Raw genomic sequence first — 25,695 nt, 5'->3', positions numbered from 1 at the left:
CACTCAGCAACGCTAGACCCTTTCAACACATTCTGCCACCAGCTTTGGGATGTTCATACACCCAATAATTATGTATCACTAGCAAATCTTGGGGCCTCGTTTTTCTCAGCTCTTCCAGAGTATTTAAAGTAAGATTTCTCTAGTCAGTGTGTAAATGAAGGACATGGATGGTCCCATGGGATGGAGCAGGAGTGGGCCAGGTTACCTGTTGCTTCAAGACTCATTGCAAAGCACCACAAACACTGCTGCCCACTGCACGCCCATGCAACAGCCACGCACAGCGGCTGCGCCCCGCCGGCTCCGGAGATCCCAGCTCATGCAGACATCATCCTGTGCTTTAGAAAGCAGCTGAGGTGCCCACCCCACCGTCTGCAGTGGAGACTTTTGTTTCACTTTGGGTTATCTTATCGCCATAGGAAAGGCAATACAGCAGAAGAATTTCCTTTCCTTTATGTTTCCAGCCTTTCCATTGTCTGGCGTCTGGATTTCTGAGCCTTGCCACTCAGCAGTTCGCTGGGGCCTTTGGAAACATGAATGCAGGCACTTCTTATCAGCAGGAGCTCTGCAAAGGCTCCTTTTGCTGCTGCAGGCAAACCAGGCAGGGTCTGGCCACCCCAGGCCCCCATCCTCAACCTGCTAAGCCTCACCCGGTTAAGGAGCTGTGCGTTTTCCACTGCCTGAGGCAAATGCCAGCTCAGCCATTCACCTGGAGCAATGGCAGTGCCAGGCAGCATGGCTGGATGAGATTTCACCATGGTGTTGAAACACTACAGTCTCCTGTTTCTTTCTTCCTTCCAGTTTATTTAGCCAGAGCAAAGTCCAGAAGCCAGGGGAGGATGCATGCCATTGAGAAGGAGGGGCAGCTGCAAGCCACCAGCACCTCAGAAAAGACCGTGGGAGACATCATCAGCCCAGGGCTACAGCAAAGGTTCTTTCCCTGATGTGCTCCTTGTAGGAGCCACCACCACCCACCCTGAGGCAAAGAGCTAAGCTCCAGCTGCAGGGAACAAACCGGCCCCAGTTTTTCTCTCCACTGCTCTCCTGTGTGGAAAGCTCTTCTCTTCCCCTGTGCTCTGTACCAGAGATGAGCAGGAGAGCAGCCAGGCAGGTCCCCAAGCCCCCATCCTGGATCTTCTTGCTCCAGTTGAGTGTCCAGGCCACCCAGGGCTGGGCAGCAGGGCACAACACGTGGGTTTGAAAGATAGAGACAAAGCAGTACTTCATGTGCAATAAATCCATCAGCGTAGGCTGCAGGGTCCTGGGGATCCCCGCACTGCAGCTGCAGCCTCACCAGTGCCCACGTGGCCCAAGGTGCTTGAACGTGCTCAGCCCTGTGAATGCAAACTGGCTGCTCCCTCCTGACCTTTGCATTGTCTCCTACATTTCTGCAGCTTCCTCTGGTCTGCACCACACACATTTTGAGGCACAAAATCATCCCAGGGCAAGAAATTCACCTCCCCATTGCAGGAATTAGCAGCAGTCTCCTTTACGGCAGCCAGCACCTGCAAGGCAGACCACGAGCAATGGGTCAGTCCCCCACATACAGCACTTAAGACATGTATAACCTTCCAGATGGGTTTCTGTCTCGCTCGTCCCTGGCTCGCGGTGCTAGTGTTCAGCAGTCAGGGATGACTGGGAAGCGTGGCAGCCACCAGAGGGGACTGTCCCTGTCTCCTGCCATGCTGGGCAGATAACGGGCTTCAATTCCAGAGTCTGCAGAGCATGACTGGCCAGGACTTGTAACCCCTGATGCTGAGGAAAACACCAGCCCAACCAAAAGTGGAGACTGCTGGGCTTAAACCCAGCCACGAGGCTGTACCCCTCCCTCAGCCCCAATTCCGAGAAGTGCAGCCAACAGAGTCGGAGAAGGGGGACCCCCACACCCCTTTGCAGCAGGACAAGGGTGAAAGGAGGTGCTGGAAGCTGTCACTGTTCCACTGAGGCAGCGCTCCAGGCACAGTATGGCATGGCAGCCTGTGATGGCAGCCCAGAGCTTATCACCTTTCCCAGGGGAGCCCCGAGGAAGCACCTTCTGCCGTTTACTGCTTGCTCAGCCAGGGGGACGGGTGCTCGGGGCATCTCGGAGGGGCTGCAGGTTGTCCGAAGGTGCCTGGGCACAGCACAGAGCAAGGCTGAGCAGCAGGGCTGGGCTGGCTCCACTGCACTGTCGCATCTTCAAAGTCCCACTGTGAAAAGCAAGGAGCAGGCAGTGGCACAGCCGGGTGCGAGGGAGCCCTGGGCAGCACTGGGCCTGCACCGCCTCCTTCCAGAAAGGGGAACTGGCTATATCTGAAACTAGAAAGTATTTGTTTCTCCCTTTCTCCACAACAACGCAAGCAAAGCTCAAAGCAGAACAACACTGGTTTCCATTTTTCTCATGCGCTTCCCACCCAGGCACTCTGAGGAGAGGGCTCATAAGCACACCGGGTGGTGGCCGAGTGAGACATGGCATGTGTCAAGAGAGGGAGAATCCCTGTTCCGTGGGACCCCCCCCAGCAAGAGTTCCTGAGCATCCCCCCACACTGCCATGAGCCTAGCCAGTTCTGAGAGCCACCAAGCAGAGACAACTCTTGCTAAGAACTCTGAAGCCCCAGCTGAAGCTCGGGCTGGTTCACCGGCACCGGCCAACACAAAGGGGATCCGCAGAGGCTTCCAGCTTCCCTTTGCTCTGTGCAGGCAGCAAAAGCCTGGCTGGACTGCGGGAACTTCCCGTCAGGGACACAACGATGTTTCTGTTTCTTTGCCTTAGTTGCTATGACTCCCAAATGACAAGGGTCTGGGGATCAGAGGGGGACATTTCCAGGAGAACAAACCCAAGTCTGCTCCACCTAGCAAGCACAGCCCTCCAGCCCTGACACCACCCACGGGACAGACCCTTTTCCCACAGCCGCAGCAAGAAAAAACACTGGGGCAGAGTTCCTCTGACTCAGGAGCAGTTTCTTTTCCTCTTGTCCTCACCATGACCTCTCATGTCCCAAGATGTCTTGGGCACCTCAGGCATTTAGCCCTGAGAGATCATACTCTGAGGTACCCTGGGGAGCTGCTCCCTGCTTCTCTCTCAGCAGCCCAGTGATATTTTTCCCCAGTATTTTTGCTGCAAAAGGAAATTAAAATAAAAAGAAAAAAACTCAGGAAAAAAGCTGGAGTAGAGCCACCACACAGTGGGGGTGACAGAGTACAATGCTGCTCCTCACAGACATGTCGAGTTGAAGAACCTGCTGAGGCCAGGCAATGGCGTAAAGCTCACAGGAGCAGGGAAAGAGCTGTGAGCAGATGGGGAAGGAAAAAAAAAAAAGCTGGGTCTTACTTTAAGCAATGGTGTTTCAGGACAACCAGGATAGAGCTGCTTAACTTCACAGAAACAGCCCGAGAGGCCCTGGGCACAGCCCCTCACTTGCCAGGGCAAGAGCCGCTTTTGCCACCGTGGTCCTCTTGACCACCTCCTTGGGCAGGCTCCTGGGATAGCTAGTTCGTGTACCACTCTGCAGGGGTGCGTGCGGGGGGGGAGTCCCTGGGGACCTGCCCCTCTGCTGGGATCCCAAACTGGAACAGGACCCAACGCTGCTGGGCTGGGGACACCCGCCTGTGCGGCCAGGGCTGCTCTCCCTCTGCCTTGGAAAGGCCGGCCCCTAACGGCAGGAGGGAAGGATTTCAGCCTCCTCCAGAGAAGTAACGAAGTATTTTTTGGAACAGGCAGCGACTGCAGAAAGCTGGCGAGATGCACACATGGCAGCCCCTTGCTGCGGGACTCCCTGGTGCAAAAGTCAGCATCCCACCGATCCTGGAGCTGAGACGTCAGGAAAAGATCAGAGACACCTGACCCCGACAGCCACACGGCGGGGTCTGCAGGGGGGTGACGGGAAAAGGACTCTTTGGTGTAGTGCTGGCTCTGCCAAGCTGAAGGGAGCGAGGTTCGCACATCACCTGCCATGGACTGCAGCGTTAGAAGAGCCACAGCACCCCACAGCAGAGCAGCTCAGAGATTTGCAGCTGGTGAGTGCATTCTGGCATCCCTCTCACTTGCTCACCCGTGATGCCTCCATTTTCAGGGATAGAGTAAAATATATTGCTCTCCCCCAAAACAGACTCTGCAAAGCTCGTTTTCTAGTAGACTGGTGGCCTAGGCAGCAGCTCTGACATGCAATGGTGAGTCCTGTGTGTGAAGAACAGCCCCAGCCTTCTGGACCTCTAGGGCAGAACTGGGGCCAGTGTTGCACCAGGGCGACCTGAACTGAAACTCTCTTGCAGCCAACAGCAGCAGCCTGAGTGGAAAAAGCCCTTAGGAGAAACTAAGCAAGACTACCAGGAGGTAGCAGGGAAGCTCTGAAAAGGTACAAGTCTTGCTCCTCTCCTGATAATAAAACTCCACTAACTAGGAGGCAGAGAAGGGCCAATGTAACACCACCCAGAGGGGCCCTGTGAAATCCCCTCATTTCACAGCAGCTTCTCTGCAGGATCACATCAGCTACAGCTCGGAGTAAAAACACTCTCTCTGAGTAAGAGTGGGACAGCCAGGAGCTCACCCTGGTTCCAGACTTTCCAGGAGCAGCCATGGATGGGCATTCCCCAGGCGGGCAGGCAAGGCTGCGAGCAGGGCTGGCACACTTGTGCGAGTGGATGCACAGATGCTGTGGTGGTTCGCCCGTGCCTTGACAGAACAAGCTAGTCTCCACACTCCTTTTCTGAGCTCTGCTCTACAGAGCAGCCTGTGCGCCTCAGCAGCATCCTGGGCATTGCTTTGGGATGGACCTGTCCAAACAGGGCTCTAGACCTGTCCCCAGCACCAGGGGTGTCACCATATGGGGTGGACGCCTTAACGTACACGCTGCCGCAGGGCAAAGCCCCAAGAGAGAAGAAACAGCATCTAAAGAGCCAGGAGCAGGCACTGACCTCGAGCTCCGAGTTGACGGAGGCAGCGTCAGAAGAGCTGGATGAGGAGAGCCCCGTGTGCAGGGCTGGGAGCGGGGGGCAGGCAGGGGGCTGCGGTGGCATGGGACCTGCTGCACCCATCTGTGCATCCCTGGGCAGCCTTGCCACACTGTGACCAGTCTGAGAGGTGACAGAAAGCAAGAGGAGGACATCAAAGGGAGACATCACTGGGGAAAGCACCAAAACCCAGCAGCCCCGGTACACGCACAGCACCTCGGGGCTCACATCGCAACAGCATCTGCAAGCTGCTGGCCTCTCCACGCTGTGCAGGACAGCAAGGCAGATGCATCCACTCCCCACCACCCCCAAATCTGCGCATACACCCTACAGCCATCCACAGAGAGCCCATTCTCTGCCAGAGGGGTGAGAGCATCCCTGACCTCCCTGGATCCTGTGCCAGCCCAGGGGGGTGCACTGAGCCCTGGCAGCCTCTCACCTGCTGCACCAGCCTGATCATCAGGTCTAAGCAGTGGCTGGTTGTCACCATTCTGGGCCCAGACCTGGGTTTTGGAAACGTCTTAAGTGGGGCCCAGTTCGCAACCTGCAAAGGAGAGTGAGCCACGTCAGCCACAACTAGGAGAGCTGCGCCTGCACCACAGCCTGCACCAAGGGGCACAGCACCCATCCGCATCCAACAGCAGTGTTGCTCCAGCCACACCACGAACTGGGGACTTGAGCTGACACGTCTGGATCCTGCAGCCAGGCCCTCCCCACCTTCCACAGGGTGCAGGGGGGGGGGCAAGGGGCCCCCACCAGCCTCCCCCCTTGCAGCGACCACTGGGGCTCAGGGAGCATCTAGGGGCTGCACACTAGTGCCAAGCTGCTCCCAGGTCAGCATAGCAGGAAAACGCGTGTGGTCCTGTGGTGAGGGTGATGTTCCCAGTGCCAGCCATGCCCTGAAGCATGCTGTCCCTCCTCTGTGTGGCCCTGGCCCCCAGCATCCCTCCACCCTCCCCTGCGGTGGCAGAGCAGTAACACTGCTGAGCAGGGCAGCTCTCCTTTCCACTCTTCAACCAAAGAGAGAAAAAAAACCTCTTCTTGTACTGCTCTTCTGTCACCTTCCTCTCCATCTCCAGCCAGGGGGGCCCAAGCATCAGGGACCTCTGGTACAAGCCGCTGGCCCACCTGGCTCTTGGCCGTGCAGGTGATGAACAGGAGCTGAGCCCCCATTAAGGGTATTTCTGGAGTGACAGCAGAGCCCGCTCCCCCCGCCCAGGCACCGAGGTCAGGAGAGGAGCTGTGCCCCATCCTCCTCCATGTGCCAGCTGAGAGCCCTGGGAGAGGAGCTGGAAAAGGATACGACCACATCCAGTGCAGCAGAGCCCAGGGCAATCAGGAGCCAGGGCAGGGCCCTCAGGACGCGCGCAGGCTGCTGGCTATAGGTGACAATCGCTGCTGCGTAGAGGACGCTGGCTGCGGCCGAGCAGAGGGTGGCCCACAGCCGCCTCCACTGGCGTGGCTTCCCCCTGCACTGAGCCACCCAGAGACTGCTTTGGAGCCACGGACCCCGTCCCCCGCTGGGGAGACTGCCGCAGCCGGCACGGGGACCCTGCAACCCCCTGGGAAGGGGGCTGCTATGCCAAACCCTGCAGCTTCCCAAAGAACTGAACAGCTGGGAGGGGCTGTGCAGGGGACATGGGCAGCCTGCATCCTCCCAAAGCTTTCCAATGGGATGCAGGAGTCACTGTCATGGCTGGGGAACCCTGCCTGGGACTGGGGGACATAAGGGCAGCCGTGCCCAGCAGACACTTACCGCTCTGGAGAGTGCGGGGATCCTGACCGTGAGGGCAACGAAGGCAGAGAGCAGCCCCAGGACAAAGCCCAGCGCTTCCCTGTTGTCCTGAAGAAGGGAGAAGAAACAGGGGAAGCAGGGGAACACCTCCTTCACAGCCTCCCCAGAGAAGGGGTCTGGAGAGAGCCCAGCACACACGTCCCAGCAGAAGCCCTGTCCTCACTGCCCGCACCAGCTGCTCCAGGCCCCCCCCCCGATGACCCCAGGGACTTCACCCCCCCTCCTGCCATGGTGTGCAGGGGCTGCCTCTCCCAGCCCCCACCCCCTGGGGTGCAGGGGCTGGGGTGGGTCCTGGGGGACCAAAGAGCACCCCTGGACCAGCCTTGGGCACGTCAGGGACTCGAAGCCCTGCGAAGCAGAGATGCCAGCTTGGGCGGCCCCAAGGCTGCTAAAAGGAAAAATGCAACCGAACCCGCCAGTGCTCAGAGCCTGGCAGCTACCTGTGCCCACCCGACCCTGGGGGGACGAGGAGGGGGCAGCTCACCTCGAACACTGCCCCGAGCAGCCTCCGCTGGGCTCCCTTGAGCTGCCCCCGGGAGGGCCAGGGGGGGCCCGGCGCCAGCAGAGACCTGCCAGCACCCACAGACAGGGGCAGGGTGAGGGCGAGCAGACCACCCCGCAGCCGCCGCCACCTCCTCCTCCTCCGGCGGGGCAGACCTGCATGGGACACGGGCTCGCTTTCAGGGCATCATCCTTGGAGACAGGTTTTCCCCCTCCCGCCCTCATGGGCTGCACTGGGTCCCCCACTCCTCACCTGTCCTGGGAGCCACCCAGCCACCCCCTGCTTGCCCAGGGTGCCACATCACTGCCCCAGGTGCTGCTGTCCCCAGGGTACCTGTGCCGGGCTGCCCAGATGGGGGCACGCAGCGCTCCCCGAAACCCTCAGCTCGGAGCGGGTTGGCACCAACCTGCACCGATGGCAAGGAGGGGTATACCTGCACAAACCTGCTGTCTTACGGGACTCAGGCGGGCACAGGGGAAAGAGGGTGAGCAGGAAGCGGACGACATCGGCCACGGCCATGTAGGCGCCTGTGAGGATCTGGGGAGAGACACGACGATGGCACAGGGAGGCTGAACCTCCTCAAAATGCAAAACCTCAGGCAGCGGCTCACAGCCCCCCACGACGGCTGCGTTTGCCATGCCACCTTGAGCCAGGCTGCCAAAATCCTCCCCCCTCCAGGCCCAGCACCCCAGGGCAGCAGAGTAGCACCTCTGGCAGGCAGGCGAGAGTCCCACGGCCGCAGCAGAGGGTGGGCAGGGTGCAGGGGGGTCCCTACCCTGCCGCACAGAGCCTTGCCCACCTGGATGCCGAGCTGGCTGGCGAGCAGCGCCCCAACCGTGTTGCAGATGTGGCCCAGGAAGCTGTACAGGAGGCAGGGGATGGACGGCTGCCGATGGCCCTGCCCCGGGCACTCGCAGGACAGCCTAGGGCAGAGGGACAGGCTGCTCCAGCGGGATTTCGGAGCAGAGCAGCCCCACAGCCCAGCCCAGCCCCGTGGAGTTACAGGGAGCGGGCGGCGATCCAGCACAGCGCAGCCAGCATCCAGAGCCCCCAGGACACGCAGCTCGGCTCCCCAGCCAGGCAAGCCGCTGGCCAGGCGGCAGAGTCGCTGTGCCCCGTGGCCAGCATCCCCGGCATGGCTGTCTCCGAGCGCCCCAGGCAGGCAGTGCCACCACAGGCTGCCAGCACCGCCCCGCAGGTGCGGCACCCAGCACCACCCTCTGTCCACAGTACAGCACCCAGCAGCTCCCCAGGGCAGAAAGCACCGCACGCTGCTGGGAAAAGACTCCTGGATGGACTAGGGCTCCCTAAACTGGGCACAAGAGACCTGGAGAAGAATGGCAGCTCCTGCCCTGCAGGGAGGAGAACTGTAGTTCATGATGCAAGCACAAGGTATCATAAAAAGGGCAGTTCAGCTTTAAACCATATTCCCAAACTGGCTCTGTGTTTCTGCTGCAGGTATCAGTGCAGCAGGTAACGACATGAGCCAGGAAAATGAACTGCTTGCATTACGAAGCAAAGCCCCCTAAAAGGGGAAGCAGACCGCTGGATTGCTGAAAGTGCTGTGGATCCCAAAGAACAAACGAGCCGCTTGCAGCCCACACACTCCCTCTACACGCACAAGGCGCTTTAAGAAAACAGCACTCACAAATGGAAACTTGCCTTCTGCAGAAAGCAACAGGAGCAGCCGAGAGAGGTTCATTCCGCAGGTGGCTAGGGTGAAGCACAATATCCCCTTTGTGCAGACTCTCGACAACAGAGCAGTCCCCACATTGCCTCACGCCTGCCAGCTGCTTGTATGCGCTGGATTGAGCTGTCAACGCGGCCCGGCCGGCATTCGCCGGCAAGGGTAGGCCAGGGCGGATGCAGTTCAGCAACAGACCAAACCACCACAGGAAAGCATTAATTTAACCATGGTCCTCACCTACTACCTAGTTTGCCCACTGCTCAGCATAAAATATTAACAAGCCCTTAGGTCCACAGCTCTGGTTTATGGTCCTTCTTCTATTGAGGCAAGAGTCCTTTAGCACAGCAAGGAGCAGTTTGCATTTAAGAAACCTGAGCAAACATTATTTGCTCCGTTGTATTTATATTATCCTCCATTCACTCATGCAAACAGTGGAAGTGGTTTAGCAGGTCTTGTGGCCAAATGTTTCTGTGAGCAACAAGCAAAGTCATCCCAAGTCTCAGGCCCTGGGGATTTCTGTTAGTCACTAGATTTGGAAGAGTCTACACCAGGACACAGCCTGGCCAGCAAGGAGGCTCATGAAGATCCAGCTGGCAGGAAAGGGCTGAGAACGCAAAAGAAGAAAATTCAGGTACGTGCAACAAGATCTAAGAATTCAAAATGCTTTGAAAGTAGAGAAAGAGAATAGAAAAAATATTTTAAAACTTCAATAAACAATACCCCTAAATCAATTTGACAGGTAATAGCTTCACACAAGACAAGGCAAAAAGAAATGGGCATTTCTGAGCAATCAGGTCCCTGAAGTATTATAAGGTACAAAAGCAGAAACCATTCCTCCAAGGAGGGTGGGGAAGTCTGATCAGAGACCAATTTGGCTAGGGCACAACCTCTTTAGGAAACAAAGGCAAAAATCACCTTCTCCAAGTGAACCAGATTAAACAGTCTCTCCTGAGAATCTACTTTCTGCTATGGTAGACTGACTTAAAATACCATTGACCATACTCATTCAGTATAATTATGCTTTAGTTTTACAGGTGGCAGGGAAATATCTTCCCTCCAGTGATGTAATTAAGAACTTGAGAGCAGGGACTCCAGGGGAAGCAGGAGCTGAGGCAACAGCTCTGCTGTCAGAGAACGCTCTGCATACAGCCAGTTTGCACTGTGTACAGGACAAGCACACCAAGGGTCACAAAGCCAAAACCAGCTTGGTTGCATGCCCCACATCTGCTGTGGCTTTGCTCAGCAGTTGCTTTCATCTCTCCATCCACACTTAAGGCCTAAAAAGTACAAAATTACAAGACAGCAATCCCTTTTTTAGTATCAGAGACCAGCGTCATCTATTAGTCTGCTTCACCACCTAAAAACAAAGCACAACTTGTCTTTGCAAGCCTTTCCACTCCTATCATTACTCCCTGTGCTGGACTAGGAAGGAAAAGCACTGTCCAAGTACACAAATACTTTCTCAGGAGGGCAACAAAGGAGTGAATCTCACTTAAATCTGACCCCAAGTAAGTACTGTCTTTTTAGCATCAAATACTAATGTACTCATTAAAGTCTGCTATTATGACACTTCCGGGACTAGGTCAATGACAGGTCAGTGAGACGGAACATGATGCCGTATAGGAAGTAAAATCTCAAATATATTTAAGGACAAATTAGCACCAGATTTTTGGCCTGTCACACAGAGCTAATGTTTTAAAATACCAATGGGAAGTCACACAGAAAAACAACTGATACCAGCTCAGTGTGAAGGACATAAAAGCAGCATTTTCCTTGCAGTGTGCCATGCTCTGCTCTGCCTTAAACTGGAAATAGGGAGTGGTTTCAGTACCGGATTCTAGAGAATAGGGCTGGTATAGCAGAGAAGGAAGAGGGCAATAAAGATCCTTTTACCTCATTTTTCAACACATATTAAAGTGTTCTGTCAAATCAACAAACAAGCTTTAAAAAAAAAAAAAAAAGAGAGGAGCAATAGTGTCTCAAAATGTAACAAACATCACTCATTGAAATTCAACTGTTTAAAGATTTTAGTCAGTTTTACAGGGCTTGCTTTGATCCCAACAGCTATAAAATACATCCTTTATGGAAGGAAAAAACATTCTCGCACGGCTCCATCTGCTCCCATTGAAAGGATGTTTCAGCAGCAGTCAAATGTCTGGGCTGGCTTCCAGATAACATGAACGGCCAGGTCTCTTTTGTTCTCAGAAGGGATGAGCTCCAACTATCAGGGCCCACTCTTATCTCCTGCCAAGGCCAATCCATAGCACGGAGCTCCCAGGTGAGCTAGCAATGCCCACTTATCCTTTTTTTTCCCCCTCAGTTCAAGGCTGCAGGACAGTGCAGTCCCTGCCTTGGAAAGGCCAGAAACTGGTGCCACAGCTAAGCCTCCAGGTGCTTAGTGATCCGGCGAATTTTCTCCTTCTTGTTCCTGTTTCCGTGTTTTTTCCAGGGCTTTCCTACCACATTGCCAGGATTGGGTGTAGTCACAGGCACGAGGCCACTGCTGGGCCGGTATCCCATTGCAGCCCGGACGCCTTTCATCAGGGCACGAACATTCTCCTGGAAGAAGAGACATAATCACCAACGACCGATGAGAAGATACTTAACCACAAGGAACTGTGATATGTTAATAAATCCAGACACAGGCAAGCTCAAACCCATCAAGACCTGCTCAGCCCCCAGCTCCAGAGCTGGGGGCAAGGTCATGCCACACAGCCAAGTCAAAGCCTGCCAGCACACTCCAGTTCTGTCTGCAGCCATGCCTCGCTGTGCCAGGTCCTCAGCACCTACCTCTGCAAGCAGAGGCCGAGTGTTGACAAGACACTGAGGTCTGACAGACATTAGCTACGGCGCTAGGATTGATTCTCACAGTCTCTGCTTTGCACACAACAAATTGTCTTTGCAAATAAATCTGGCATCTGTGAAAGCCAGAGACTAAAATAACTTGCTCAAGTCTGGAGCGTGGGTAGCACTGCTGGGGCTCACAGCTCATGCCAGCACTTTGGGCAGCCAGAAGAAGAGTCTGGTAATCCCAAAAATTCTTTTCAGGTCATAGTTTTCCGAAACAGCTCACTGTTTTCTGAAAAGGGCCTAAGTCCTTGTTTTCAAAATGCATGACTATCCTTAGCTGTGCTGAAACAAATACTGTCCATATCCAGCTAACCAAGCGAAACAGATCACACTATCCTATGACCCATCCTCTTCACTGCTAAACGCTGTTCTGATCTTTGTCAGGTATGTGGACTTAATCAGTTATGGATTTGACATTTCATTACAAGTCATTAATACATTTTTTCAGTAGCATGGGGGCAAAACAGATCCCTGTGGGACCTAACAAGAAGCATACAAGTTAAGAGAAATTCCCATTTTCCACTTAATTTTGAGATTTCTCAATTAGATTTTAAATCCATTTCTGTGTTCTTTTCATCTGATTTCAGGTTCTGAGTCAAAACAACCATGTAGTACTAAGTCAGTTATCTTAAAGAAGCTTATCATGACCCCTAAATACATCATCTCAAGAAAGGAAAGTTAGTTTGAAGGACCTGTTAGTCCAAAACCATGTTCCTGGTCAGTTGCTGTGTCACACCACCCTCCTTCCTTGTCCTTCTTCCCAATCACTCTGCCATTTGCTCAAGATTGATGTTAGGCCCATAATAATGAGGGTCACCCTGCTGACCTTTTAAAAATCAACTGTGTGCACCTCATTAGCTATCTTTGAGTTTCAGCTAGGACATTCCCAGTGATTGAGGAGATAATAAAAAGAACAGAGCGCTCTTGGGTAGAAATTACTTGCAGATGCCAACGGCATCTAACACCACTAACTCAACCCAGCACCGCTCCATTCTCAAAGCTATTTTCTCCAGTATGACACACCAGTGCTGTAGTAACTCCTAGAATAAATCCCCTCCAAAACTTACCTGGTGGAAAAATGTTTTGTCCACCACATTTTCAATTTGTTTTGCTTTGGTACTCTTCTCAGGCTTCACCTGTCCACTGGCCTGCACAGTTCTGCTCTCTGGGCATCTTTGATGCTGGTGCTGAAAATCATTTGGGTCAATGCCAGGAGGTGGATGGCAATATAACAGCTTCCCCTGTGAAAGCAACGGGACACAGTTACTACCAAAAATCCTCATAAAAAGACCCAGAGAGGTAAGAAAACAACTCCAAACCTAAGAAGGGCCCTAGAAGTCCAGAGGCTCGCACTGGCAGCCTAACTATCAGTACACTTTATTTCTCCTCCCAGGCAACAACTGGCTCAACTTCCAAGTTAAAGTACTGTTCCACCTCTATTTCTATTTGCAATGTCCAGCTGCAAACAATACAGTGCAAAACTCTCAGTACTGGAGGATCCTTGTCCTGGTTTCAGCTGGGATAGTTAATTTTCTTTCTAGTAGCTGGTATAGTGTTATGGTTTGGGTTTAGTAGGAGAAGAATGCTGATAGCAACAACTGGAAACATCAGTGTGTTTAAGCAGTGTTTATACTAAGTTAAGGATTTTTCAGCTTCTTGTGCCCAGCCAGCAAGAAGGCTGGAGGGGCACAAGAACTTGGGAGGGGACACAGCCAGGGCAGCTGACCCAAACTGGTCACTATTCCATACCATGTGACGTCATGTCTAGTATATAAACCAGGGGGGCAGATGGTCAGGGGCAGATCACTGCTCAGGCATCGGTCAGCAAATGGTAAGCAACTGCACTGTGCATCACTTGTCTTTTCTTGGGTTTTATTTCTCTCTCTTTTTGTTATATTCCTTTTCATTACAATTATTATTATATTTTCTTATTATTACTGTTGTTATTATTATATTTTAGTTTAGTTATTAAACTGGTCTTATCTCAACCCATGAGTTTTACTTTTTTTTTTTTTTCTCGTATTCTCCTCCCCATCCCACTGGGAGCAGGGAGGAGTGAGTGAGTGGCTGTGTGGTGCTTAGTTGCCATCTGGGGTTAAACCATGACGATCCTATTAAGAAATACTCAACGATAAGTTGCCGAGATGTGCTGTAGAAGCATGCAGTGTAACAACACTCAGAACTACAGCCCTTAGTGCCAAATACTGGTCCAACTATGCAATACGGGTCCATTTTCTGAATATCTGCTGCCTATTTTAGAGATGTGATAATTTATTTAGCTAGCACCATATTTTTAAGCAATCTTTTTAAGATTAAGCAGCTTGAGAAATTAAATTTACTCTTTTAAAACATAAAAATAGCCCCATTTAAAGATTATTTTGACATATGGCGATTTTATCCAGAGAAATAAAGTTCACTTTATTGTGTTCCTTCATGCTCCAGTGAAACCTTCAAATCACCTCCTAGCAGGCAAGAAAACCCAGATGCAGGAAGCACTTACACTGACATAGTCTTTTAACACATATCGAGCTGATCTTGGCTGGTCTGGCTGTCCATGAGCTGTCATAAAGCCTCTCATATCTGGAAGACAAATCCAAAGTATATTCTGTGTCAGTACAAGAGAATTAATATATTCTTCTCTGCTGCCTAACTGTACATTTGTGTCCTTTCTCAAAAAAACTCCCTTAGAAAGAGGCTTCTGTTGGGGAAAGCAGGGAAAAAAGGGAACACTGACTGTAGAGGTACTGCAGAAGCATCCTAATCTGAAAGGAATGATGAGAGCTGACGTCTCCCTACCACCAGAAAACCTGCTGGTTTTTTATTTTTAAGGCCAGAGAAGATTAATTGATCAGAGAATCAGACAAGGGAGATAAACCTTCACTGCATTCTTCAAAGTCTAATTCAAGACATGGCTGATGGGAGATATCTAAAAGGATGAGAGCACCACACTACACAGATTGGCAAGGCATTTCAACATCCTCAACACAATCGCTACATCTGTCAGACAAAACTGGCCAAGCACCACTGCAACAAACGCATGAGATTAGCTGTTAACAAAGGCCCTTCCTGAGAGGAGGGCAAGTCCTAATGGAGAGGTTCAACGCACGACAAGCCTGAGTTGGGCCTAACTTTAAGTTTTAAAGGGATCATCACTCACATCCATATGCTGTTAGCAGCTCTTCAGCTGTTGGTTTTCGATCTGGATCCTCATCTTCCCTTGGCCTTATGATATTTATTCCATAGGTTGCTTCCAAAATGTTTCGTGGGATATGCTGGCAAACATAAGCTAGTGAAGGAAACCACCTGGTGATTTTCAGCTACACAAGTAATCTTGCCCTGGTCACTCCAAGAGCACACATTAAGAATGACTTTTAGATTTTGTCACAAACCAGAAAAACGATGTCAGTCTGACAACAAGATAAACTTGAAATGAGATGGGGAAAGACCAACACAGCAGGGCTGTTTCATCCAATGTGTGTCCCCACTGCCCTCGACGTGTGAGCATGTGTGCCCCTAGCAGGGCTGGAACACGTTACGCTGCATACTCCAGATCCGACACTTGCAGACACTCTCACAAACCTCATGCAAAGGATATTAGAGAAATGGGTGGGACATGGTCCCTCATCTGGTCTATAGGCAGAATTCCAGAACAAATCATTTCTGCCTTGGTAGAGATGAAAGATGGCATCACCAGACCAGGGCAATCACATAGGCACAGGCCAGGCTCCACATACAGGGTCTACGCAATAAATAACCGATGAGTTCACCAAGGCAAGTCAGTGTCCATGAAGGAGAAAATAAAAATTAAAAAAAAAAAAATCAAACGCATAGATGGAACAAGGATGCAAACAAGAATAAGCAGAAATTCTCCTACAACAGACATCTGCCCTGCTGGCCCCAGCCAATGAATTAAGGAAATCTGATGCAGAAGACAGCAGCACTTCCAAGGTTCATAAATAAGGTGTCCAGATGGGGGCAGCAAGATCTTCAGAGAGGAGAAAACACTCCACAAACCTTTAACTGTGTCGGACCTTTTGAAACAGGTAGATTGCACAAGTACAAATCCATAATGCTCATTATAGCACTGGAGTTGCTACCTCAAAATTAAGAGCTTGATCAATATAAAAATGGTGGCATAATTAGACTTATTCACAGCAATGACTGTGGACAAGATGGATGGTTTGAAAGCTTGACCTTAAGCTATTCAGAGGTTCTCTCCTCATAACTGGTGCTCAAAAAAGAAGGGCCAAGCTACTTAAAATCAGGAGATGGAAAATATCTCCCATTGCACAGCAGCTTCCATGAGTGGCTCTCAAACTGCAGCAAGAGTTTGGAAGCAAGAACTATAGTTCCAAAATTATATACATCAAGCCCACCCCTCTCCAACCTAAACTCTGCTGGGCAAAGTTCAGGTTGGCAAACAGAGTTCTCAGTGAGTCCACTTGGTTACAACTAGTTCATAATGAAGCTCTCTTCCACTGGGGGAAGGGGGGCAGGGGGGAGAAGATCAATGCTCTTTGTTAGCAATACCTGAAAGTGTTTTGTACGGCCTGGCGTAGCAGACACTGACACCTTCTTATTTCCAAGGATTGTGTTGATGGTTGAACTTTTGCCAACATTAGGGTAACCTACCTAGAAGACAAAGAAGTGGAATGGTAACAGTGCTATCAGGCAGGGTGATGCAAGACTGACAGGGCTCTGAGACAAAAGTACTTTAATAAAACATACTAAAAAAATTAAGGCAAGCAGCGGGGAACGCTGGGCTCCAGGAACTTCAGAATTAATCTTTGCACAAAACCCTCTTAACTAGGTTTTTTTTTTACCCTTATAGGAGGTCAGGCTACAGGATGAATTTTTCCCATGGAAGGCATATGGAATTAAAATTTAGATTAAGCAAGTTCCAGTTAAGCACTAAGTCCAACTTACCAGCCCAACATTTACTTCCCCATTCTTCACCCTTGATCCATCATGCATGGTTTTGAATATCTCCAGCAGCTCATTTCTCTGTACCAGATGGCTGAAGTTCCTGATGTTCCTGTTCTGCTCCTGTACTACATGCTGCACTGCAGCACCATCAGTCCTGCTTTCCATCCTCTCTGGAGCAATAGTTTTTACTTTGTCCCCATCTTCATCTTCAGAACAGGTTTGCCAGGCCTCCTCTTCATCTTCTTCACAGTCTTCATATTCATCACTACTGTCATCGTCACTAATCAGAACTTGGTTTACAGTTTGCAAAGCATTGCCTGAGGATGTGCCTTCTGCGCTATCTTGTGCTGTGTCATTGTCTTCTTGACTGGAGCTTTCATCCTCAGAATCACTCGGGTCCTCTGCTACATCTTCAGTGTCTAGTTCCTGTGTGAACAGTATTTCACAGGTGAAATGCAAAGACAACACTAAGTCTTGCTGTTAACTGCAGTTGCTGCAGCACAGTCAACTGTGTTTTCATCAGCCAGATCCCAAGGATTGACAATTCACTGCTTACATCACACAGGTTTTTCAGGGGTCTTAACTAGGATGCATAAACAACTAACCCATTTTAGGAGAATGGCAAAAGTATTCCAAGAGACATTGTCAGCTTCATTGTGAAGTCATTGAGAGGTTTCTCTCCAGAAGCACAACTCTAAATGCACGCATACCCACAGCATCTTTACACGCAGCAGGAGCAAAGCCCAGCAATTTTTTTTTTTTTTTAAATTATCAAGTGTTCCTAGCAATAGGAATGAATGTAAATTTTTCAAAATGTTCAAAACACAAAGCCATTTTGTTTCAGGTCTAAGTATGTCATTAAAATAATTTCAAGCTGTCTTGTTTTCAGTTCAACTCTTTACTTTTCTTCCCTGCAAACAGTTCACATTCAAAAAGGAAGACCTTTTCATAACAATAGTATTTTGACCTTTCTTTCCAAAAAAGAAAACAGAACTAAACACTTTCAGTCTTGCTTTTAAATCAATTGGTAAAAACATTTTATCCAAGGACTGTAAACCAGCAGAACAGACTAGGTATTTTTGGGTGCCATCTATTGATAACCTGTAACTTGGGGCAGCAGCATGGTTTGTTCTGCTGGGCAAAGAAAGGCTCTCAGGTACTTCAGGTTCTCTAAGAAACACCTCCCCTCTCTGGGAGAGAAAAATCCTCTGTACAGATAACCACAACCCTCACAGCATCCCTCTTGGAAAGGATTCCAATTCTACCAATGAGTTAAGAGTTTGCAAACAGACCTACAAGGGCTGTTTCTGTAGCTATTCATAGGTAGCCTTAAGGAACAAATTTACCTTCTAGTTCAGTATTATTTATCATGTCAATAACCTTGAAAGAGAAATTGTAACCACTATGAACAGCGACCGAACAGCACATCACTTTGTTCACCATTTTACTCTCCTCACTTTTGCCTGTGAATCAATCATTAAAATGCTGGTTTACACCGCATCGGTCCTTAGAATAATACTCCTTGAGACAAGGACTGTGCCTTTCCTAGAAAGGCGCTCAGGTATATCACAAGCATAATTACAAAGCAAGTTATCACAGGCAGCCAGCACATACCCAGTTGGAACTGGCCATCTACAGTACCTTTGCTTCTCCAGATAGCCGTTTGCACTCTGCCAAAGCTGACCAGAACACCACCTTAACGCCCTCTTTCTCAAAGAACTGTGCCCAAGCAGCCCGCTGCTCCTCACTCAGCAGATCTGCTTTATTTATCAGGATCATGTTCTCCTTGTCATTGCTGACTTCCTTAACATAACTTTCCTGAAAAAAACAAGAGAAGGATCAGTTCGTACTCTGGTTTGGACTTCTCCTCCTCCTCCCAAGGTGATACAAGAGCAGCAAGACAAGTTACCCCATCCAGCTCCACACAACTGTAGCTAAGCTTACCGTCCCCTGGGCTAGATGGAACTGGTATTTAGCAGAAAGCTACAAGAACAAATTGGAGCATGCAACTACCACAATACAGCTTGTTTCTGGCCACATGTGCAAACACCTTGTCTGCTTAGAGCCATGACAAGATATTAATCAGCACCTCACAGCAGGAACTCCTAAGATTAACTATTTGAGCAATTTCGTATCTCATAGATGTACAGTGTTCTATAAACTATCATTAGAAAGTTACCACTTCAATAATTCCTGATCTTTCACTTCCAGCACAGTAAACCTCACCCATTTTTATTCCACTGTGCTTTTAAACAGAACAATTCCTTTAAGTGCAGAGAATTATAGTGGGTAATGAGAAGCAATATAATATCTGCAATGTAACATCTGCAGAGCTGCCTCTAAATCTGCAACACTGTGTGAAATATCAAAAAACATTGAAGAAAAATAGTTTGATGCCAGAATACTTACATAAATAAGGTATCCAGTTAGGCACAACAGCTTCGAGGTGGCTAAATGTATTAAACAAATCATATAAACTCTAAGAAATATAATGAAGACAACATTCAAGGAAGTGTTTACTTACCAGATCTTGGCATCTAAACAGAAGGGGGTTTCTAGCATCTACTATCTGGACTACAATATCACTGCAAAAATAAAAGAAAACCCCATAAAGTACTCTTTCTTACCTTGCCTCAAAGAAAGCAGCAAGGCACAGCATGTTACTGTATTATCCTACTAAGTACCTTTACTGAATTAACAAAGCATCTCAGCATCCCACATGCCCCAACATAACCATGCTTATGCTACAAGCCAGTACTGCTGTACAGTATTTCTCCCTCACTTGGCTAATTCTCCTGTACAGCCAGCAAGAGGAAAGGAAGCATGTGAGTTTTGCCAATCCCTCTACCCTTCAGAAACACTCAGCAGGCAAGAACCAGAGTATTGGTATTCTATCCTTTAGAATGTTACTAAAAACTGTGATAACATGACTTTGTTTCTGTCTATTCTCATCCCCAAACTGTAGCAGGGTGGCTACAGAGAGGAAGAAGAGGTGGTTTTCCTACACAGCAAGATATTCTGGAACACTGTTGTCCTCTCTGCATGGAGGAAGATGTACAAAGTCTCCCACAAATGACCTGCAGATTCTAAGCATTTGCTATCAGGCATTTTCAGAATTTTCTTTGTGCTTTTCTTGTCACAAAAAGCATAGAACAGTCAAAAGAATAGTCTTAGACTCCAGTAAAACATGTTGCTCCCTCATGCAAGCAAGGCCTTGCAAGCGTGCTTTTAGGAAACATCTTCCAAACCCAGACACCAGGTTGCTACCACATATATGAGCAAGATTCATCAGTTCTACATACAAATTAAATGTACTGCCTTCAGACACCAGAGGTATCCATGCTTTTTTCAAAAGGAGGGGGAAAATTTAACTACAGCCTCTTCCACTAGAACTTCTTCAGGCAGGTAATTTAAAATACTGGTGGCCACATGCTGATTCTATTTGTTTGACAGGGATTTCTCCTAACTCAGTACAGCTTCAGAACACCATGGGTTGAATGGAAGAATTTCAAGCCTCACTAGGCAGTTGGTTACATATTAAAAAAAAAAAATAATCAATAACCCCCCCAAGGGAGTCATTTAATAAGCCACATGGGTACAAAGAGGCACTGAACAGTTATGGAAATTCAAAGATCAATATGAGAGAAAGCTGACACCATGGTACTGGGATGGGATACAGAGAAGTTACCAAATCACACAGCTGGGAGCTAGTTTAAAACAAATACAAGAAAAGGCTGACAACAGATCAAATTATCTGGCAAGGTAAGGGACTGGACGACTTTTCCGTTCAATTCTGAGACAGCATCCTCACTCTACATGAAATAAAAAGCTCCAACAAGAGCAGAAAAGCATTAATAACACATTCCAGCCACCTCAAAACACATCATACGCTCACACTGCACATCATGATACCCTATAGTGGATGCTCCCGACCCAGCTCTCTCCGAGCCAAAGGCCCAGCAGCACCCAGTACAAAGCCACTTCTGTGAAAGGACTAGCTCACCATGACCTCACTGGTGAAGTATTTTTCAATTTTAGGAAAATCAGATGAGATGATCTCAAAATTAATTACTAGTGAAATTAAATGCCCCAGTTAGATTAACGTAGCAGATAGCACTCCTATTGTATTACAGCTCAGCAGAGCAAACAAAGCTATTTCTGTGATATGACAGGCTGTTGTCTTTTGTGCACTGCTGCAATTTCTCTGCATGGCAAGAGGCCAAAGACCAAGAGGCTCTTTCTTTCCCGACATTATTTAGTTGATCTCCCTTACCTCCTGCCCCTGAATGTCAGGCTGCAGCTGTGTGGTTGAGAAAGAGGGGAAAGGGTAAATCTTGGCAAAAGACCTCAAAGACACATTCTCAAAAGAGGCCTCCCACATGGAGTTATTGGAAGGGGCCAGGAGCAGCAGCATCTGAAGAATCATCAGGGACTTGCAGCAGACGGCCTGCAGAATCACAGTGCTGAGAGCTAGCATACACCACTAAGCAGCTGCCTTCTTCACGTCGCATTTTCATCACTTCAAAACAAAACTGTAATTGTTTTTCCTGTGCTCAGACACTTGAAGCTTGACTCAAAAGCTTAAATTCAGGAAAACACATGAAAGATGAGTTTTAAAAAGCAGATAGTGATATACTTTACCTTCTTTCAATGACTCTCCAAAGCTGACGCCAAAATTCCAAGTTTCGTTCAAATGGGGTTAGAATTAACTTTTTTTCTTCCTCAAGGCTAAGGCAAAACAGAAAAAAGATGTCCTGTTTAGCCCATGTCAGGCAATAAGCACACCACCAGCTCATCCGTAGATCCAGGAGGCTTTAGTTTCAGAGACAGCTATCAAATCAAACTCATATATAGGTACTATTTCTACTAGTTTTGCAAATACATCAAGCACCTGGGTAAACTGGTGTCAGTGGCACTGGTTCAGTGGTGCCGCAAAGGCTCCTCATCATGCCAATGGAGAAGCGGTAAATGATGGAAAGAGCAAAAACTCATTAAAAGTCTGCCCATGAAATTTCAGAGCCACAATAATAAACCACAGAATTTATCCCAAATGCCAGCAGTTATTACTCAATCGAGTATCACCTGGGAAAAAAAAAAAAAACAACAAACAAAAAACCAGAACTTGGGGTTGGTACCTGAAATGACTCTATACAACCCTTGACTGCTGTTACCACCACCTGAACAACTTTACTCAGGGCAAGCGTGGGTTTGCAGGGTGTGAGCAGATACCACCTAATTCTCCAGGCCAGCAGATCCAGCACCGGACCCGCACAAGCTGCTGTACGCAGGCTGGCAGCACCGCACTCTATTCAGAGCAGCACTGTTACTCTTAGAAGACACATTCACCACAACTCCACCTTGCAGGCAAAAGCAGAACATCACACTACATCCTGAAGAATTGTAACTGTAAACAGTACAAGAACATGCACGCACAAGAGAGCTTTGCAGAGCTCACCACAAAGATGTGTCTGGACTGTGGCTGGGATGTCCAGCCTTCCAGAACAAGTACAGGGAGATACTGACAAGACATTAATTTTATTGGTCCAACAAGGATAAACACAACCCACTGCTTCCTGCGTCTCTAAATGCCACCAGCTACTTACCCAGACACAAGTGGCATACTCACTGGGCAAGCTGTCGCCTCCATTCGAGAAAGCTCTCCCTCTCAGCTTGCTTCAAGTCCTCTGCACTGGTTGTCCTATCCCAACGCGGCCTGTAACAGGCACATTTTGGAGGGAGTGGTCACACTCAGTAGCAGGCACACCAGTTACATTACTGCAATAAACATCCACAAAGAACACAGGCGCCATACATTCAGTTATACTGAGATGTTTATAGTTCAGACATGCGTGCACCTGTTTTCAGCAGCTTTAAGTACGCCTTTTTCCCTTGTTCCTTCTAAGCTCCGCTAGCTGGGGACGCTATCCTACGTACACTAGATCTCACAAGGTTGTTTTTTCAAGCTAAGATTTGTAAGGCATTTAAGAAGAGGGATTCGTCTCTCTGTCCACCAAGCACAGAGCTCTGGAAAGGCTTACTAGGTGGCCTGGATGCAGCAACTCCAGCGGTGCCAGGCTTTGAGTAGGAAACCCACACCATCAGGACAGATGGGCTGGCTCTGGCAGCACCTGCAGGGCAAGCAGGCACCTGTGCTGCAGGTTACAGCAGGCCCATGCAGGCTAGGTAGTGGCTTCCCCAGAGCCAGGGAACTGACAAAGCAGAGGGCTGTCCCCAGGCCTGCAGCCACCGAGCGGCTGAGGCTGCTCGGCAGAGAGGGAACCAAGCCCAGCCCTGCAGGACTCACCTCCGCGGGATGCGCAGGAACTGCCGGTTCTCCTCATGCAGCTGCCGGACACGCTGGGCCTCCTGGGCCGTGAGCAGGCCAGTGCGGCTCTGGGCAGACACGATCTGGATGTTCAGCCGCTCTGCAGGGAGGGAAGGACAGTCACCCAAAGGCAGCTGTCCCCAGCCCTGCCCGTCCCCAGCCCTGCTGGCCCCTGCCACCCCACCCCATCCCTGGCTCAGGACCCCTGAGCCCCTGTCCCCTGGTCCCCTGCCCGGCCAGCCCCAGACGTGCTCCCACTCCCCCGTCCCTGAACGGGTCCTGGCCCCCCGCCGGGTCCCCGGCCCCGGGGCCCCCCTCCAGACCCAAGGGACCCCCCTCCGTCCCCAAGGGACCCCCCGCCCCACCCCTCACCGGGCCCAGCCGCAGCCCAGGACCTGTCCCGGCCCCTCACCGGCCACGAAGCGGGTGCCGGCCAGCTCGGCCGTGGCCAGGAACTCCTCCAGCGGGCTCTGCTCGGGCGCCGACCGCAGGTCCGGCCCGCGCTCGCCGCCCACCTCGCTGGCGTGCAGCTGCCGGGACAAGACGCCGCCGTCAGCCCGGGCCGCCCCGTCCTCCCGCCGCGCCCCCGCCGCCCCGGCCCCCCCGCCCTACCCAGGAGGAGGCGCCGCGGCGCTCCAGGCCGCGCTGCCGCTGCAGGCAGCGGCCCAGCCCCGCGCCCCGCTTCTTGCCCATGCCGCCGCCGGAGCCGGAAGAAGGGGCGGGGGGCGGCCGCCCCGCTTCCGCGTCCCCGCCCCGCGTTCCTCCGCCGCACCCCGCCGCCCGCGGAGCAGCGTTCCGGGCAGGCGGGTTCCGGGGCGGCCCCGCGCTCGCCGCGCCCGCCGCCGGGCGGCGCCACGGCACCGGCACCGCCGCCCCCACGTGGCCGCCGCCGCCCGCGACCCGCCGCCGCGGGGCCGTCCGCGGCCGGCCTGGGTGTCTGCCGCGCCGGGCGCCCACGGACCGTCCGTCCGGCACCCGCCCGCCCGCCCGTCCATCTGTCCGCCCGCACCCGCGCGCGTCTCTCCGTCCATCTCGGTGCTGCCCTGCCCGTCCGTCCCTCCCTCCCTCCATCCATCCAACCTCATGCTGCCCTGCCCGTCCATCCCTCCATCCCTCCATCCATCTATACCCACACTGCCCTGCCCATCCATCTGTCCATCCATCCATCCAACCTCATGCTGTCCTGCCCATCCATCCATCCATCCATCCAACCTCATGCTGCCCTGCCCGTCTGTCCATCCCTCCATCCATCTATACCCACGCTGCCCTGCCTATCCATCTGCCCATCCATCCATCCAACCTCATGCTGCCCTGCCCGTCTGTCCGTCCGTCCATCCATCCAACCTCATGCTGCCCTGCCCGTCCATCCCTCCATCCCTCCATCCATCTATACCCACACTGCCCTGCCCATCCATCTGTCCATCCATCCATCCAACCTCGCGCTGTCCTGCCCAACCATCCCTCCATCCATCCATCCAACCTCATGCTGCCCTGCCCGTCCATCCGTCCATCCCTCTGTCCATCCCCACACTGTTCTGCCTGTCCATCTATCCATCCATCCATTCATTCATCCATCTGTCCATCCATCCAACCTCACGCTGCTCTGCCCGTCTGTCCATCCATCCATCCATCCACCCCCACGCTGCCCTGCCCATCCATCCGTCCATCCGTCTGTCCGTCCATCCATCCCCAGGGCGCTCAGCACAGACACACGCCTCTCCAACGCTCCCATCCGCCAGCCCAGCTCTGACCCTCTCACTCCCACAGCAGCCACCAGCCCCACCGTTAACACCCGGGGCACGCCTAAACACAACGCCCCAGGGTCTGTGCTGCTGCAGGAGGCCCTGGCAGAGGGGCAACACACAGGGCTGCGAGCCCCGGCAGAGCCCACGGCAGCGCCGATGGCTGTGGGCGCCAGTTTTGCTCGCCGGTTCGGCCTGGCACAGGTCTATCTCCGAGAAGCAAACAGCGCCAGCAGCGAGGCGTGCGAAACCCTCTCCCGGTAGCCGGTGATGGGGGCAGGGGGTTTGTGTGTCCCTCTGGGGAAAGCCGCAAGCTCCCGGGGCCGAGGTTACCCCTGCGCCCTGTAACACACCCAGCCCAATGCAGCATCCCTGTCCCCAGCCTCCAACGTCCCAACACAGCAAACAGTGCATACGAGGAACGACGGTGACAAAGAGGGATCCTGGATGTGGCGGTGGAAGGTGTGCTGTGAGGTAGTTGCCAAAATCTAGCCAGAGTCTGGGCATCGCTGCAGGACAGAGGACGTTGCCCGCCTAGCCAGGGAACCATCAAACGGGTTTCGGCAGCAGCCGTTGCGGCTGGTCTGGGTCAAGATGGGAGAGGAGGTTAAATTAATAAACAACTCAACCTGTTCTTGCACAGCGAACTGATTTATGAACCATTTCTCCTTTATGGGTGTTGGGTTAAGGCCAGACATTTTTGACTATAACTCTGTAATGTGCATCAGTTGTAATCGGAGAATAACCTGGCTAATCCCAGGAAAACCCAGGTACTGCCTACACAGGCAGGCAAGGCTTAACTTCAGGTGCTGGCTGCCAGCAGCACGGCAGCATGCAAAACCCCATGGGCAGGAGTGGTCTTTTCTCATGCTCAGCACTACGTGATGCCTCCCCATGATAAACACTCGTTAAGAAGACGCAGTTCTTCCTTTCTTCTCCTTT

At 51.3% G+C, this 25,695-nt stretch overlaps 2 protein-coding genes across 6 annotated transcripts; both read right to left on the bottom strand.

The window, feature by feature from the left end:
• Positions 1–687: 687 nt before the first annotated feature.
• Positions 688–8,497, bottom strand: TMEM44 (transmembrane protein 44). Of its 5 annotated transcripts, none has more exons than XM_069792359.1 (11): positions 8,227–8,497; positions 8,023–8,146; positions 7,667–7,760; positions 7,206–7,378; positions 6,683–6,820; positions 6,230–6,400; positions 5,962–6,087; positions 5,366–5,470; positions 4,891–5,049; positions 2,002–2,186; positions 1,384–1,502 (listed from the first exon to the last, which is right to left on the bottom strand). In XM_069792359.1, exons 1-10 carry the CDS (start codon positions 8,358–8,360, stop codon positions 2,040–2,042), a joined length of 1,371 nt encoding a protein of 456 aa, XP_069648460.1. In that variant the 5' UTR covers positions 8,361–8,497; the 3' UTR covers positions 1,384–1,502; positions 2,002–2,039. The 5 variants fall into 5 exon arrangements, with proteins under 5 accessions (XP_069648456.1, XP_069648459.1, XP_069648460.1 ...); XM_069792356.1 differs by having other exon boundaries at positions 6,683–6,769; XM_069792357.1 differs by having other exon boundaries at positions 1,394–1,502; positions 2,030–2,186; positions 6,683–6,769.
• Positions 8,498–10,919: 2,422 nt separating this feature from the next.
• Positions 10,920–23,767, bottom strand: LSG1 (large 60S subunit nuclear export GTPase 1). Its single transcript, XM_069792354.1, has 14 exons — positions 23,624–23,767; positions 23,424–23,541; positions 22,991–23,111; positions 22,313–22,399; positions 21,328–21,414; positions 19,211–19,271; positions 18,328–18,504; positions 16,687–17,112; positions 16,291–16,392; positions 15,356–15,499; positions 14,918–15,041; positions 14,261–14,340; positions 12,828–13,001; positions 10,920–11,469 (listed from the first exon to the last, which is right to left on the bottom strand). The coding sequence occupies exons 1-14, from the start codon at positions 23,702–23,704 to the stop codon at positions 11,290–11,292; spliced, it is 1,962 nt and encodes a 653-aa protein (XP_069648455.1). The 5' UTR covers positions 23,705–23,767; the 3' UTR covers positions 10,920–11,289.
• Positions 23,768–25,695: the final 1,928 nt, after the last annotated feature.

Source organism: Haliaeetus albicilla, chromosome 9 (assembly GCF_947461875.1).
Source record: "Haliaeetus albicilla chromosome 9, bHalAlb1.1, whole genome shotgun sequence".
Taxonomy (NCBI): Eukaryota; Metazoa; Chordata; class Aves; order Accipitriformes; family Accipitridae; genus Haliaeetus; species Haliaeetus albicilla.
The sequence above is the reverse complement of the archived record's forward strand: the minus strand, read 5'-3'. Positions and strand labels throughout refer to the sequence as shown.